This window comes from the organism of the source record quoted next, unplaced genomic scaffold (genome assembly GCF_019419815.1).
Source record: "Pyrus x bretschneideri cultivar Hongxiangsu unplaced genomic scaffold, Pyrus_bretschneideri_v1 Contig34, whole genome shotgun sequence".
Lineage (NCBI taxonomy): Eukaryota > Viridiplantae > Streptophyta > Magnoliopsida > Rosales > Rosaceae > Pyrus > Pyrus x bretschneideri.
In genome coordinates, this window is record NW_025999657.1 from 17,965 (window position 1) to 34,569 (window position 16,605).

At 37.7% G+C, this 16,605-nt stretch overlaps 2 protein-coding genes and 1 pseudogene across 3 annotated transcripts; 1 reads left to right on the plus strand and 2 right to left on the minus strand.

Moving 5' to 3' along the window:
- Window positions 1-6,913: 6,913 nt before the first annotated feature.
- On the minus strand, window positions 6,914-9,532 carry LOC125480533 (ferredoxin C 2, chloroplastic-like). 2 transcript variants are annotated; one of them, XM_048591464.1, is made up of 6 exons: window positions 9,227-9,532; window positions 9,046-9,109; window positions 8,617-8,705; window positions 7,984-8,052; window positions 7,576-7,620; window positions 6,914-7,363 (listed from the first exon to the last, which is right to left on the minus strand). In XM_048591464.1, the coding sequence occupies exons 1-6, from the start codon at window positions 9,515-9,517 to the stop codon at window positions 7,319-7,321; spliced, it is 603 nt and encodes a 200-aa protein (XP_048447421.1). In that variant the 5' UTR covers window positions 9,518-9,532; the 3' UTR covers window positions 6,914-7,318. The 2 variants fall into 2 exon arrangements, with proteins under 2 accessions (XP_048447421.1, XP_048447422.1); XM_048591465.1 differs by lacking the exon at window positions 7,576-7,620.
- A 1,152-nt stretch (window positions 9,533-10,684) lies between these two features.
- On the plus strand, window positions 10,685-11,637 carry LOC125480547 (annotated as a pseudogene).
- Window positions 11,638-12,778: 1,141 nt separating this feature from the next.
- LOC125480618 lies at window positions 12,779-15,320 on the minus strand. Its single transcript, XM_048591632.1, has 2 exons — window positions 14,945-15,320; window positions 12,779-13,309 (listed from the first exon to the last, which is right to left on the minus strand). The coding sequence occupies exons 1-2, from the start codon at window positions 15,176-15,178 to the stop codon at window positions 13,079-13,081; spliced, it is 465 nt and encodes a 154-aa protein (XP_048447589.1). The 5' UTR covers window positions 15,179-15,320; the 3' UTR covers window positions 12,779-13,078.
- Window positions 15,321-16,605: the final 1,285 nt, after the last annotated feature.

The following is a 16,605-nucleotide window of genomic DNA, read 5'->3' on the forward strand; positions in this document are numbered from 1 at the left end:
AGGCGGTGGAGCACCGAAGAAGTTGAATCGAAGCCACCCATTTCTAGGGTTTCCGACGAGTTCGTGGTGGAGATCCGACCGTTGGATCGTAATGAAGTTTTAGTACGTTGTTCTGGAAGCATAATGTGGACTTTGGGAAGTTACGGATTAGAAGTCTGATAAGAAAATCTTCCAGTTTAGATTTCTAGGGTTGTGAACCCTACCCTTGATCTTGATTGACAGTTTACTTTTTAGTTAACAAGCCTAAGTTCTTCTAGCATGTCGCTAATCTTAGAGTGTTGTTGAGATTCCATGGAGCTTATTGGGCTCAGCGTGATGATGTGTCCTTCTCGTTTGATGCGTGTCTCAATTTACGTATTAGTGGCGCCATATTGTGTATACTTGGTTATTAAATGTTATTTCTATTGAATTGTTATTTTTATTTTTAGCCATCGATTTATGTGATTTGATTGTGAATTGGAAATATTTATGAATCGTGATTTGATGTGCATATTTGAAATGTGGCTTGATTTGTATGTTTGGTCTGATGTGATGAAATGTGAGGGCTAGTAGTGGACTATGAACCCATTGTCATGGGGTTTGTTGCTTCAAGACTTGTTTCACATATCGTATCATTATTTCATTTCTCGTTTCGTTGAGTCGTTCTAATTATGTACCTTGTGCTTTGTTCCATTTCTTGTTTTGTTGAGTTTTTGTATTTTGAGCACTTGTTTCATGTCTTCTTCTTCGAGCGTTGCTATATTTCTTGGACTTCCTCTCGGTTCCGTTGAGTGATCCGGAACTAGATTTCCGCTGGGGTTCCGTTGAGTGGTCTGGTTCCCTGCTCCGTCTGGATTCCATTGAAAGGTCTGGAATCCCTCGTGATCCATGATTCTGTTGAGTGGTCCGAAATCGTATCCATTGGGATTCCATTGAGAGGTCCGGAATCCCTTCTACTCCACGATTCTGTTGCGTGGTCCAAAATTGTATCCTGGTTTGGATTCCGTTGAATAGTTTGGAATCCCCTTTGGTGTCTTAGTTTTGTTGAGTGGTTTGGAACCTGATGTTGATGGATTTCGTTGAGTGGTCCGAAATCGCGTCATTTGACTCATTGGTTCCTTGAATTTATTCATTTAAGACAGCCTCAAAGATGTAGGCTTTGGCCGAACTATGTCGCTCTAACCCTGCATTTCGATGTATGGTATGTGTTATTGACAAAGTTCTAAAAAACACTAGGCGTTAGTCGGGCGGCAGACTAACGCCTAGCGCCTAGGCAGTCTAGGCAGGTTTAGGTAAATTTCTTGTATATCTTGTAAGTAAATGTATACTTATACTTACAAAAAATTATACTTGTATGAAATCTCTGAATAAAATAGTAAAAGAATAATAAAATGCGTATCTAACAAGTGCAAAAAATCCATAGCACTTGATGCTATGAACTGATAACGTGACAATCAATGTTTTTTTAATGAGAAAAAAATTAATAGCACTTGATGTTATGGATGGACTGACAGCCTTTTTTCTTTAAGAAAAGTCAAGACTAGCTGTCCAAACTTGAATGGACAGAAAAATAAATAAATAAATAAATAGTTTAAAAGTGATCACATGGGTGTGGAAAGAAGAGAGAGAAACTGATTCTCTCATCTTCTTCCTCTTCGCGAACATAGACCAGAAGCATGAAGTCCAGAAAAACCAGAAGCATTCATCCTTTCTCAAGTTCTAACATAGAAAAAAATTGAAATTCCCAAACCGCCTAGGCCTCGACGCCCACCTAATCCCCATCCAGATTTTGCTTCCGATTTTACGTTAATCCCGGCGGTTGGCCACCGCCCAATGCCTAGGCGACCACCTAAACCGATTTTTAGAACACTAGTTATTGATTGATGTGATTGTGGAATGATGTTGGTTGTGATTGTTGTCATTATGACCAGACTCGACGCGCAGAATAAAAACACCTAAAATGCACTTGCAGACTAATAACACCTAAGATTAAGGCCAAAAGCCTCACCCGCCCATGATGAATGGGGGGGTTTGGCCGAAGAATCTCTGATGCCAAAGTTAGAATTTGAAAGAGAACGTGTTTAGGAATTTGTGGGTAGAGAATGGCTTAGAATTTTAGTGGGAGAATATGGCTATTTATAGGGGAGTGACCGGCCCTATTTGAAAAATAGAGGCCAGCCATATATGGTCAAATTGTGAGTGTAATTGCAAGATATTATGTGAAATAATATCTTGCAATTAACTTGACAATTAAACCTAAATTGAATAGGAAAATTGGAAGTTACCTTTTAAATAAGATTTGATGAGAGGGATTTGAATAAATATCATTTTGATCACCTTTGATTCTTCCTTGATTGAGCTATTATTGTCCGTTGCATATGCGTGAGAATTCCAGTGTACCTCGAAGGTAATTCTATTATTTTAACCCAAAAATCCACGTATTGCCTCTATAATTTTTTTTAATTATTTTTTGTTCCACATAGTACTCATTCCCCACCACCGTCGTCGTTTTGGCTTAATGAGTAGTTGAATTATGTCAGTAGTTGTGTCTGTGAATAATCCGAATATCTGAGTTTCACCTCGTGAGATCCTGCGGGCTGCATATGCATGGTGGGGAACCCTAAACCTCTTTATAAAATTACCCTACAGAGATTATGACCTTTGCTTGCTAACGCACCCCCACTGCCTCGCTTTTCTCCATCACATCCTCGTCCTCATTGGTACCCTTTTTCTCTGTACTATAAACGTAAGCATCAGCGAACCTTCTATTTTCTACCACAATAATATATATATATATATATATATATATGCTTGGTTTGGTTAATTTTTTATGTATTGATCAGTGTTAACCTGTCAGCCAAATATGTGTCAGGTGTCACCTCAACTAATTGATAGATCTCTCTCTTAAGTTTTGCTCAATCCGAAGAGATTTCTAAATGCAATGGTGTGTTCTATACACCCATATATGTGAATCTCGATTGTTAAATTTTTTGCTATACATTCAGCGTCCTATTTACTTAGTACATGACATACAATGAAGCATAATAAGATTTTTGTAATCTTGAAAATGTTGAGAGTTGTCCCACATTGGTGAGGGACAAGATTTGCTATGTGCTTATATAGTCTTGGATTACTCCCCCATATTACTAATTAGTTTTATGTTGGAATCTCAATTTCATCATGGTATCAGAGCGGGTTGTCCTCATGTGAAGCTAAATGGCCACACGCACTGCACGTGGCCACACGCGTTGCACGTCACCCAGTTGTTGTCTACGTGTAGGCTTGAAAATCCACCACATGTGCGGGGGCGTCTTAAGTTTTAACCATAGTCAATGGCTTCAGCTATCAACATATGTGCTTTAAATTAGGCTCTGTGTTATTCAAAATAGTTAGTGTATCTCCAATAGTTTTTTTAAATGTGATCCTTCAAATATAAGTTTTTTGGTCCACGTGGTAATTAGACGATTAGCATTTGTTGTTTCATAATTTTGATATTCGTCGGCCAAGTTTTTGAGTGACGAGCTTTGCCTAACAAATTTTCTTCAGGTAAAATGTTAAGCAACGAAACTTTATTTGGCTCGACAATATTTTTTTTATCTGGAGAAGGTTTTTTTGAGTGTATGACTTTCTTTTTTAGTGTTTGATTTTTGTAAATATTGAAAAACACAGATTTTAATAATAAAAAAGAGGGTGTGCTATCCATACATCTCTTTTTACTTCTTACACACCCCTTGTTAATTTCCGTCCGTTGATCTTCTTCAATTCATCTGATCTGAATACTAAAAACCAAAAAAGTGTGGGAGAAGTAAAAAAAAAGGTGTGTGAATATCACACCCCTAAAAAATATGTTTGAAGAGGGTGTAGGTGCCATGTTCTAAATTGGAATACTCATTTGACAACTCTGGTAGAGCACCAAAAATTATATGTGGCACTTCAAATTTAATTTTGTAGACTTTCTTGGAGATGCTCATGGTGATTTTGATACAGTCTATGAATTGGAATATATTCCATCTAAAAATTGTTGTTTGAGGAAAGCCAAGTGAGTTTTCGTTTTGGAAATCTTAATTATAACATCAGTGACCAACTAATTAGGTTCCAATTTAAAAGTCAAAAGTTAAAAGCTATAAAGTTATATTTGACTCAAAAGGAGACAATGCAAGTTATAATATCTCCAGTACATATGGAGTCAAATTTGACTTTTAACTTTTAAGTCATGTATATTAGAAAGAGATTAAGTTAAATTTAGAGTTAAATACAAGTTTTGTATCTTCTAAAAATGTAGGGGTCTCACTTTTTAACTTTAGGGTTACATCCAAGTCAAATATAACTTTGCATATAGCATCAAAGTCATATATGAACCCAACTTTTATGGTGCATTGAAGATAGTTTGAGTCAAATTTATTGTCAAATATAACTTTAGACTCTATATTTTATGGATGATTAGAGATAGAGTTAATTGTCTGATACATATGCCTACTGCTTTCTTTTGAGACCTAAGTTTAGTGAAGTTAGTTAAGAGTATTATAATCCTAACTCTAAATTAAACTTGTTTCTTCTTGCTTTTATCCCAAGTCAATTTCAGAGGTGTTTTTGCCAAAAGATAATATCAAGGTTGGACACTTGTACCTCTGTGCTGAATCTGATTGCTGTTGGTTGATACCAAACCATACATATATCATCAACGTACGGGGCAACAAAATATCTGCTACACCAGACCAAATTGTGTACCCGCAGATATAGACGTTCCTCATACTTCTTTCCTCACCATGAATGTACTACTGCCTACTGCACGTCTATGTCTGTGCTCACGCATGCATACAGACCCCCCATGCCAGCCTCCTACAATCGAGTACGTTCCATTATTAGATCAATCAATTGCTCACAATGCCATCAAATGCACATGCATTGCACCTAAAAGTATTTCTTTCGGTGAATTGTCCACGCGAGCGTTTATGAATCCTAATTCATGTTCAGCATCGAGTTTCCCCGAATAAGAAATTCAACCACCGATTAATTTTCAGTTTACAAGCAAATTCATGCCAGAGGGATAGCAGTAATTTCAGTGTACCACAATTTAATTACACAAATGGCTGTAAAGAAATAAAAAATAAATAAAAAATAAAAAATAAAAAATAAAAAAAAAAGGAAAGAAAGAAAGAAAGAAAGAATCACAAACATATGAAAGTGATGTGTAACAACCTTGATTTATTTGTCCGACTTTAGTCCCCCCCCAACACATGAGTGAAATTGATACTTTGTTACAATTTACATGTTCGAAATTACGAAAACAACAAAAACTGGAATATATAACAGTTCAAATTTGCAAGAATTTGGCCTAGCAAACAAAAGCAATAAAGGGAAGGAAAAAAATTAGGAAAGAAGGAAGGAAGAAAAAGAGAAACTAGGAAAGAAGGAAATTAGGACACCTGGGCAATCTCGAACAAATAATTAGCATGCATGCACCAACTGCACCAGCCACCAACACCAAATGCATATAACAAATAACTAAAGCGATTTCAGATCACCAAATGCACTTATCATCACATTTGGCAGAAAAAGTTAAAAGTTCTTCATTCAAGAAACACTAGCGCTTTTTCAAGAAGCACTTGCACTTCTAATAGAAATGATATTACTAGAAGTGCCCTTGAACAAAAAGTGCTTTCTAAAAAAGCACTTCCAAATGGGCTAATTAAGTCACCGGAAGAAATTATTGCCAACGAAGAAGAGATCAGTAAAGCACTAGTAGAGGGCCAAAACCAGCCATCGGATAAAACACAGTATAACTAAACAAACAAATAAATGGCTCAGTACAATTAAATTGAAGCCAAATCACGCTTCCGGTAGACAAGCCTAAAATGAAAACACATCACTTTGAGCATGCACATGCTGCTAGTTCCTCCACCATGCGCGCGCTGGTTCATCACGAGCATAAACCTCTTGCAATTCAAGCACAATTTGGCAGCGACCGTCCGATCGGCCATCATGCTCTTGTTCTTCTTCGTTCAAGTCTCAAACCAATATATTATTGGTTAAGGAGTTGAGATTGCACATCTAAAGACATCCTCGCGACGACATTTGGGTCATAACAATCTTCAAAGATATGACATTCAGTAATGATCAGCCATATGATCAACTTTGCAGCTATTAGTACTTCTGCTGGTACTGTTAATGTCGTTGATCATGAACAGTCGAACCTAATTATTAGTCTTTCTCTGAAAACCCCGCCCAATTCAACATTCCATCGTAAGCACAGCTGGCTAGTACGTGGAGTTAGAGTAAAGAACATCGCAGATTCGCAAACGAGCCCAAATTTTACTTGCTCCTCGCATCAACAGGTGGTGTGAAGAGCAACCCATCTGGTATATGGATTGCTGATGTAGTAATTCCGTTGATACTTGTGACTTACACGGCACAAAACCATGTCACTGTATATTCCTACCACAACTGGCTCTTGCTTCAAACCATGGAACCTGTGAGTTTTTTGAAGACCAATACAAATTCAGGGAGACGTCGATATTGCCATCGGGTTTCATAAAATTTGAATTTGATGCTCGATTTCGTTTTGTCGAAGGTGATGCTCCTACTAAGTGATGGATATGATCATAGGCTGGTCCTCCAATGGACGACATAGATCTACTCACTCCTTCGTTAGCATACCTATCATGGCGGCCGAAAAGAGAACCAACTAACTGATATCTAGGGTTCTTGCTCCAAACGATACAAGATAAATGCCTTAAATTTAAGAAGGCCACATCTCTCCTCAATTCATCTGAAAAGATGGAGCCTTGAAGCATTATATGTAACGAACCAATTACTTTCCAATACCAAATACCAAATCTGCACATTATCGTGTACTTCATCTCATTTGCCCACTACAAGCGTATTCGCTTGGTTACGAAACAGTAAAACTGACAAGCAATACGGACACAAGATATAGCAAAGGGGACAGTGACATAGATCCATTGCTCATGATCAACCAAACTAGTGATCTTTTCCAGAATAACATTTTTGATAGATACATTGGGCAAGTCATCTCTTACCATTCTTTCTTTTCGTTGCATGAATTGGTTACATAGAGGTCATCCTAAAGAATTGACTCAAGCCCACGTAGGGCCTTGTTCGATCCAAGCTAAAAAACCATGACAACAACAAAGCATGTATGAGAGAACATTACCTACGCGACGATCATCCTTAGATTTGGATCTACACTCGGTGAAAATGATACATAAACCAAGGGAAGTGAAGATGGACGAGTACCATTCCCGGGAGGTAAAGAAAATACAACACATGCATGGATTAATCAATAGATCCCGACTCCAAAATGAATACTCTGCATTGCTTATTCATCTCCCATAGCTAACTCCAATGCATAATCATCTCTATCCTGCATCATGAACATACTGTACAAGTAAGATACCATTACACTATTTTCTTGGCGTTAGCTTAATCATTCTTCTTTTGTTCCTCACACGAGATTTGTTTTCAGTCCGAGTTCTCCACGTGATATCAATCTTAATTTCGAAATGACCCCATGGTATCATTCTTAAACTTTTTATTAGAAATTTGAAAAAATCTAGAGAATGACGAGGAACTCACAATTGGTCCCCGCGCAAAATATCTGCCAAATTGAAGCCAATATACCTGTAGGTGAAAATATTTCAGATTTCTATAACCAGATTTAGAAAAAACAAATAATACACGCTCCATTCAGGTGGTTGACGATAATTTCTTTAAGAACATATGTGGAAATTAGGACGGTGCAAAACACCATCATTTACCAAATAATTCCATCAAAAGAAAAGAGATCGGTAATTGCAACTGGGAAAGGTCCAAGAGTTTGAGTACTAAATCACGACGGATGACAGAAAAATGACTCAGATTTTCATTAGAGGCGAGTAAACTTTATATGCTATTCCAATCTCAATGAAATAGATTCGAAGTTTATGACATCCAAATAAGATCTTTACATTTCCAGAAAGAGAAAGGTAGAACTCGGTAGATTACCTCATCCTCGTCTTGCGTTTCTACTTCAAGATCAGATGACGGATAGCCCACACAGAGAAGTGCATACCCCTGCATTTCCGACAAGATTACAACTATTCAAGAATACTTTAATCATAACTTCGCATTATTGGTTTCAAATAATTTCTACATCGTCGAGAAATATGATCAGTTTGTGGCTACCAGGACTTGTTCTAGTAACATTGTAGGGGGAGGTTACATCGACACCTTCGAAGCACTAAAGGTCAAATTCGTGTGTACACCCAAGGATTAATATTGTGTGTGGTGCACACAAGAACCCCCTGCACATAAAGGACTAGTTCCCAAAAGAATTTGGCAGATCAAAACCCCATAAGTTTCCCATCATGTCAGCAATTAAGAAGGCCATTTCCCAATACTTTTCCAATTGTATGTGTTCTTGTTTCCAACTTCGATACGTTATCTTAAGACGCTACTACAAAAGTAGTAGCCCTGACATTCGTTTCTTGTTTTCCATGATTTATTCATCGAACAAACCCAGTGTTCAAGTAAACTCGAAAATATACGTTGATTGACTATCAATGAACAAACCTTTGATGCAAAATCAAGACATTGTGCACATTATTAAAATCATAAAAAGGCCTCAAAACTACATGCCTTTGATTTCAGTTCAGCAGAAATCCCTAGTGCCTCAGGCTGTCTAAGTTCTCCAGATTTTACGCGTACAGCACAACTAGTACAACAACCTGCCGAGGAAAAACAAGTGGGATTCTATCATAAATAAATTGGAAAAAGAAGAAAAAGGAAACAAACCCACATCAAATCATGTCCTACAGATTGAATTGGAAAAATTCAACGTCACATTATAACCTATCCCGTATGAATGTGGCTACGATACATACATTTACTTAATACATTCACCATCTAACAGTCAGATACGCAACCAAAAACAGATAATATCATATATGCCAACATTTGACCGTAACATGGTGAATGTATTAAGTAAATGCACGTAACCATAGCCAGTCCCGAGTTTTCATCCACTTCAAGAAAATTTTTTGTAAAAAATGAATAAACGAACAGTACCGTGCCTGCAAGCGAATGGAAGAGTGATGTCCTGCGACTCTGCTGTGTGCAATATGTATTGGTCCTGAAATTTCAATTTCAATACGTTCACTTAATTTTCTAGGGAAAATAGAGAGAATTTTCTCTGAATTTCTCAGCAACCAAACAAACAAAGAAAGAGAAGGCCAGACTCGGCAATTACCTCAGGGACGAGGAACTGGTGGGAGACGCCTCGTTGTCGGTCGTGAACTGTGACTGTGTGTGTGGGAACTGAAGGAGAGTAGTCACCGGTTCGGTCGTTGACAGCCACCTGAGTTTGGAGCTCGGAAGTCGTGTTGCGGCGCCATTTGGTTATGTTGGAGTGGTGGGTGACGGTGTTCGGCCAAGTGATTTGGCAGTTGAGTGGCGGTTTCCGGTGGATAGAAAGGGAAATGCAGGGATTGCAGGGAATGGCATGGTCCATGACTCCAACTCTGGTTGACGGGTAAGCCATGCGCAGTTAAGAAGATAACGAAGATCCTATTTGGAACCATAAATAGTTACGACCAATCAGAGCGTGCCACGTAAAGTATAATATCAGAAAGACAAAGCTCCCCTTGACAGGATAAGCCGACCGTTATCTAAACCCTAACGGGCTAAAACAGATTAATCCAAGAGAGGCAGAAGTCGACAACTATCATGCCCAACTGATCCCTATATTCACCATGTTAAAGTGTCCCACTTCGGTGGGGTGAAGAAATCCAATGTGTTTAAATACGATTACTCTATTTTAACTAATATCGAGATCTTTTGTGATAAAATTTTATACCTGACGGGTTGGGCGGATGGTAAAGGTGGGAATAGTATCGGTGTCGTTATAGTGGAGCGGGCCTAGCGATCCAAAAATTCCAACATGGTATCAGAGCCCCGGTTCGGGCCCGTGCAAACCAATGAGCTTGTCACCCATAAGAAAACAAGTTTGAACTCTTAATATAAAGACAACCACTGAGTTCCAATTGAAAATAAGTAGGCCCAACGTGAGCCGACCTCTATGTTTCAATTACGTTGTTATAGTGGAGCGGGCCTAGCGATCCAAAAATTCCAACATGGTATCAGAGCCATGGTTCGGGTACGTGCAAGCCAATGAGCTTGTCACTCATAAGAAAACAAGTCTGAACTCTTAATATAGAGACAACCACTGAGTTCCAATTGAAAATAAGTAGGCCCAACGTGAGCCGACCTCTAAGTTTCAATTACCGATAAATGAAGTTACACGTGAGGGGGAATGTTAAAGTGTCGCACATCGGTGGGGTGAAGAGACCCAATGGGTTTAAATAGGATTACCCTACTCTAACTAATATCGAGACATTTTGTGGTAAAACTTCATACCTGATGGATTGGGCAGGTCCTTATACCTGATGGATTGGGCAGGTCCTCATACCTGATGGTATTGGGCAGGTGGTTAAGTTAAGGACAGTATCGATGTTGTTAGAATGGGACAGGCCTGACGATCCAAAACTCCAACACGCCACGTCATGTATATATCATTGGCGTAGCGGTGGGTCGGTGGACGTCTCGTACGGTCGACGGTGTCTTCCAATTTTCTACTCCTTAATTTGCTCTACATATAAGAATGAAATATAATTTTGTTGTGATACACAGAGGGGAAGAGGAGAATTAATCAAGTAATTAGCTCGACAGATAGACATGCAGTCTGCAAAGGAGAAGCTAAGCAATATGGCCAGTGCTGCCAAGGAGCACGTAGACATATACAGAGCTAAAGCTCAAGAAAAGGTGCTTCCATCTTGCATCTTGCATCTTGCATCTATTCACTATTTACAGTATACAGACTATTTGGTTTGGATTGTTGAAAATACGGAATGAGCACCGTAAAGTGTTTCTCATATAAAATTATTTGAGGATTTCTCAACAGAAGGAGACTTTATAAGCTCCTTAATTGGGATATTAGAAAGATTAGAAATTTGAAAAATAAAATAAATATATATTGGAATCGTTGTTTAGTTGTATATATTTAGTAATGTCAATAACGTCTGATGTCTGTTGGAATTGTTATTTTTATGTTGAAACTGTAAGTAGGTGGTGAAGGCGACAGCAAAAACGGACGAAGAGAGGGAAATAGCGAGCCAGATAAGAAGAGCGAAAGAAGCAAAAGCAAAGATGGAGTTTCTTGAGGCCAAAACGAAGCACTCTGCTGAAAAATCGACTGCTAGTGCAGAGAATAAATCCCCTACCGTCCATGGACAGGATGATCAGCCTGTGGTTGGGGTTGGTGATCATCGCGATGGCCATGGCAATGATCACCAACCTCACGATGCGGCTCCTCTGCCTAAAACCACGGTTCCGGCATACCCACTTGGAGGTTATCGCACCCACAAGTTTCCCTTGAAATAAATATACTACGTACGTTCTGGGGACTGTAAACCCTAGGTCCCTAGGTTTTGAATTTGAATAATCATGGAATTAAAAGTTTACATATTTAACTAGGGTTTAAGACCAAAGTTTATGTGTAGCTCTGTAAATTGCTCACTCTTGTGGGGTTTTTGTTACAAATGATCTTTTATGTATTGTAAAGTAGTTATTTTGGTCTTTAATGTTTTAAACTCATCAGTTTGGTCTTTCATTTATTGACTTCCTCATCAATGTTCTTTCTGGCCTTCAATTCCGTTGAATTTATTGCCTTGCTCGTCAACGTTGTTTCTAACCTTCGATTCCGTCGAGAATTATGTTAGTATGCTAACGTGTTATTTATGTAGGTTCTATGATCTTATCAATTTAGAGGGGATTAGAATGAATAAGTTTTTTTTTTGAATATTTCGTCTTGTACCCTTTAGTTGGTCATAATTTTTTTATTTCTCCCTCCACATGCCTTGAAATTGAGTGAGTAATATATCCTAATCGAATTTTACATACCAAACGAGTTTGCATGTGGAATCTATAAGTAAGATAGTGGCGATCATTTGTTTGCCAGAGTATTCCGAATATGGAAGTTCAAAGAAATTTCTTAGATGAGAGCAATAGAATTTCATTAGAGTTTAAAAAAAAAAAAGTAATACAAAATTAGGGGTGGATACAAACAGACCAAATCCACGGTTGATTTGGTTTGGTTTAAGAAAAAGGTTAAACAATTTAAAAATCAGATTGAATTAATTTACTTTTTATTTGGTTCGATTTTGATACTTTTGAAATCAGACTAAAATAAAATCGAATCAAACAAATTAACAATGGTTTGGTTTTGTTCGGTTTCACTACTAGTATTAGTCAAAGCCGAAGCAAACAGAACCGTTGAATACTAGTTAATTCAGTTATATCAAACCGAGTTAAATCGATCAGCGCCCACCCCTATACAAAACATAGTGAACCAGATTTCCACCAACAAAAACTAAAACTAAATCCCCTCCTACATTATTAAAGAACTCTAGAAACTACCCTACAACAGCTCCCCAATCTAATAATATCACAGAAGGTGACAGATACACCAAGGCTGGAGAAAGAAAGAGAACCCAAAATGAGGGCAAAAACCTCTTAATTCCTCGTTTTTGAATTGATAGTTAAAAGGACAATCAAACTATAAAAATAAACATGAACGTGCAAAAAACAAAGGGTAATGCCACAAAGAATGAACCTTACCTTTCTTCCACCATCAAAGGCAACATTTCCACAACGAATGTTCGAGTGTTATAAAGAATGAATAAGACTCGATCTGACCATTTAAACGACATATCGATGTTGATCACAGAAAACACCAGAACACAGATTTAGCATTACCACTACTAGTGTATATTACTGAATTATACGAAATGTTTACACTCAACTCCTACGTGCAAGTCCATGAACACAGGTCCAAGATGCTCTGTTGCCAACCATCAGTACAACCCAAACCTTACGGAACCAACCAGTTTTCAAACCTTAAACCTTAGGTATTAATATAATGGGACGTAGTCCTCCATATTTCTAATCGGCACCAGAACACGGATGACAAATTCACTCAAAAGTTAAAAGACCACTAAAATTATATTAAAAACTCCCTGGACTTGATAATCTGTTATAGAAGTCTTCATCTCCACTGCGATCTACCCCGGTATTCCACGCACTGTCTGATTTTCCCATCATGCAAGGCCTGACTCTTCACTTTAGCTGGCTTGGTATTGTGTTTCACTTCAAACCTTGGTAATGCCCTATTATTTTCTGTACTGATTGACATCCCTGGGAAGACCTCATCAAGAAACTCGTCTGCTACATCTCCATCTTCGTCTATCCTGAGTCTCTTTGCATGCCATTTTAGACCCTGGATGCAGAGATAATAGGAGTTGAGTAACGTTAGCTGCTTCGCTCCAGCCATGGAGATAAATATGACCCAAAGTATGAGCTTATACCAAAAACAACAAAGAAAATCCATAAAGTGTTGTTACAAGAAGGAAAACAAAATTGCCAGAAAAATATTATAATGACATTTCATTGCCTTGGCATTTGAATTAACTCCCGGCTTCTCACTATTTCATTTTCATCTCCCTGTTCTACAGCATCACTGACACATCTAGATTTAATAGCATATGGAATGACACAGATTCTAATCACCACTGCATAAACTACACTGTGCAACCAACCAACCCCAAAATCTTAAAAAGTAAATAGGATAAGTCTATCCCAGTACAGAGGGAATCAAGGCCAATGAAAGAACCACCACGCTGTACACTTTCATTAATCGAAAAGAAAAGTGCAATTTTAATGGAATAATAACGGTGGCTCTCCTAGAACTATTCAGTGTTATAGTTTCAATTATAGAAGATGTGAAATTAATTCCAGATATTTAAAGATCTGAAGTCCATAAGTGGATCTACCTACCGCAAATTGGCATTGGCATTGTTTCAGGTCTTTCTGCAGTAGAACTTACTCCAGGGTAAGAAATAAAACAAACACCATTAAAACTCCCTTGGGTGAATAAGGAAAAACATAATATCCTATAAACAGAAAAGGAATCTTCATTTCAATATTCTCATGCTTTCTTCACTAGCAGAAGAAAAGTTGACTCGACAGGAAATATGAGGGATACTCCGACTTTCTTCTTCAGGGAAACTCTAAGGAAAGCTGTAGACAGAACAAAACTGTCCCAAGTAAACAAAGTTCATTCCTACAATAAAAAGAGATGAAAAGCTGTCTACAGAGAAATCCCACAAGTCAGCCACGATCACTTGTCTCCCTCTATCAAACACAATGGCTTCCGAAGGGATAATAGAATTCTGGTTGTATAACTGAACACTTGATTATCCCAAAGCCAAAACAAGAGGAAGAAATTGACAGAGTCCCAGAGACCAACACCATTAAAGAGATGTGCGGCAATGCCAGCCCCTCTCAGCTCACCCTAGCCACCCTTTCGTTCCTGTAGCGTAAGAAGCTTCAACCACGCTGGCATAATATGCATGCTCATCTACACAGACTAAGTTAAGTCTGACCATCAAGGTTCCATGAAACTTAGGCTAAATTTATTAGAAATTCACTACAAAAATTAGACGGGCAGACTTGAAAATGACTGGATGCATTACATTTGGGTAGTTCGTTGAAAGTGTTCTCGTAGTGCATTTTTAAGAATCAAGTCTAAAGTTACAAAGACTGCAAAACTCACTCGTCCAAACATTCGAAATGAAACAAATTCCGACCCACACTACCCATAGTCTCTCAATTTCCACACAGTAATTGATTTTATGTAAATTCAGCTCATCCGCCAGTCATATGCCTAGTCACATTACAAAATTTCCCACATCTTACTAAACAATGGCAGCAAGGCAACTCACAGTCAAAGAATAAAGTCACAGAAACCAAGCAATTGAAACAGAACACACTTCAAATTTTGACCCAACACTGCAAAATTACGACTCTTCCAAAACCATTCAATCAACCAATCAAGCAATCGAAATCGAGGTACCTGGACACCGCCGTCGCCGGAGCGGCAAGGAACGATGACGGGACCGGGCAGGTTCCGATCAACGACGACTTGGCGGGGAACGCTGAAGCCTTTGCGGGGAAGCCCTGTTTCTTGAAAGTGGGCCCGATTGTGCGCTTGATCATCGTCTTCGTCTTCCTCCTCGTTGTCTTTCACTTCGGGCCCGTCGTCCTTGGCAAACCCTAGAAACCCCGCTATCCTCCTCAACAGCCCCATCTACTTCTACTGAGCGGACGGTACTCCCGACGACGCCGTATTAGGAGGAGGTCCGACTTCCGAGAGGGAGTGTGAGATCCTGTAATTGTTGATGGATTGGCCAATTCGTGGTTTCTTAGTTTTCTTATACAAAATGCATATAAAAAAGGGAGGTTTAAGAAAAGATTCTGTTCACTTTTAATGAAAAAATATATTTATATCTTTTATTGGTAACTGTACTTTTAAAAATGGTTTTTTATTTAAAGAAAAGTATTTGTGAACTTTTTGTTAGTTTTTTTATAAAAAATCAAATGTTTTCTTTTGTATTTATTTTTTATTTTCCCAAAGAAAACAAATCATTTTGCATCGTGCATGTGCATCAATGCCCAAAAAAAAAAAAATCAGAAATGCCTGAAATAATGAGAAAATCCGACAAAAAAAATAATGAGTTTTTATAACAAACGATATTATTTACGTTAAAAAGATAATGAGTTAGCAATAACGTGGTTTAAATTCATTTTTTACGAAAATCGAACTTAACTCTCACTTAACTGAACACTTATTGTCAATTAAAACGTATAAAATTATTATTTTAACCATCTAATCAAAACTAAACACAAATAAAAAATATGGTCGGTACTTTAATCAAAAGAAATGATAACTGTAACTACCTGATTGGCTCAAGCCTCCTCCTCAGATGTTGATTGATATTTTCCCCAATGAAGTATGCAAACCCAAATAAAGTGATAATGGCCATTGTAGTCACCCAATTTTTGAAAATTTAACAATGCACTTATTATTTTGTTTATTTTTTTTAACAAGCGATATTATTTATACTAAAGGAAGAGTGTTGGGTTTAATCTCACAATAAGCTAGCAATAATGTGGTTCAAATTCTCTTTTAGCGAGAATCAAACTTAAGACATCTCACTTACAAGTAGAAAGAAATATCACTAACCGTAATACTAAGTGACTATTTAACAATGCACTTTGTTATCAATTAATTTTTTTAAAAAAAAAGTTATCAATAAATTGCCTAAATGAATTAAGTTTTCATATTTTACCTTTCCAACGATGTCATCATGAATGATAAATTGAACGAAACCTTTTAAATTTGGCCCAAGCACGGCACAACACGAAATTCGTAGAGCTCATCATAAACGGATTGGGTCAGCCTCACTCATTGTACACTTTTAAGAGTAACCTATTTATACTAGAGTACAGTAAGCCTAGAAACCCTTAATGGTCACTATTCTCAAATATAGTGTATAAAGCTGAACTGTTTTTGTTCATTAAGGTGGAGGAGAGCACATGTTTAGTAAACTAAGTGAAGGAGAGAAATGAGATTCTACTGATTTTTGTTCATACACAATGCTTCTCCTGTACATACATATTTAGTATGTAATTTCAGCAACATGTGTTGTTTGTAAGCTGAATGTATATTTAGTA

Excerpts from the sequence above, each read along its gene's own strand:
- LOC125480533 (XM_048591464.1), bottom strand. The coding sequence starts at position 9,517 with ATGGCTTACCCGTCAACCAGAGTTGGAGTCATGGACCATGCCATTCCC. Across the intron at positions 7,621-7,983 it reads AAACGCAAGACGAGGATGAG|GTATATTGGCTTCAATTTGG; the intron begins GTAATCTACCGA and ends TTTCACCTACAG. Across the intron at positions 7,364-7,575 it reads ATTTTGCGCGGGGACCAATT|GATAGAGATGATTATGCATT; the intron begins GTGAGTTCCTCG and ends TTCATGATGCAG.
- LOC125480618 (XM_048591632.1), bottom strand. The coding sequence starts at position 15,178 with ATGGGGCTGTTGAGGAGGATAGCGGGGTTTCTAGGGTTTGCCAAGGAC. Across the intron at positions 13,310-14,944 it reads CCGGCGACGGCGGTGTCCAG|GGTCTAAAATGGCATGCAAA; the intron begins GTACCTCGATTT and ends CTCTGCATCCAG.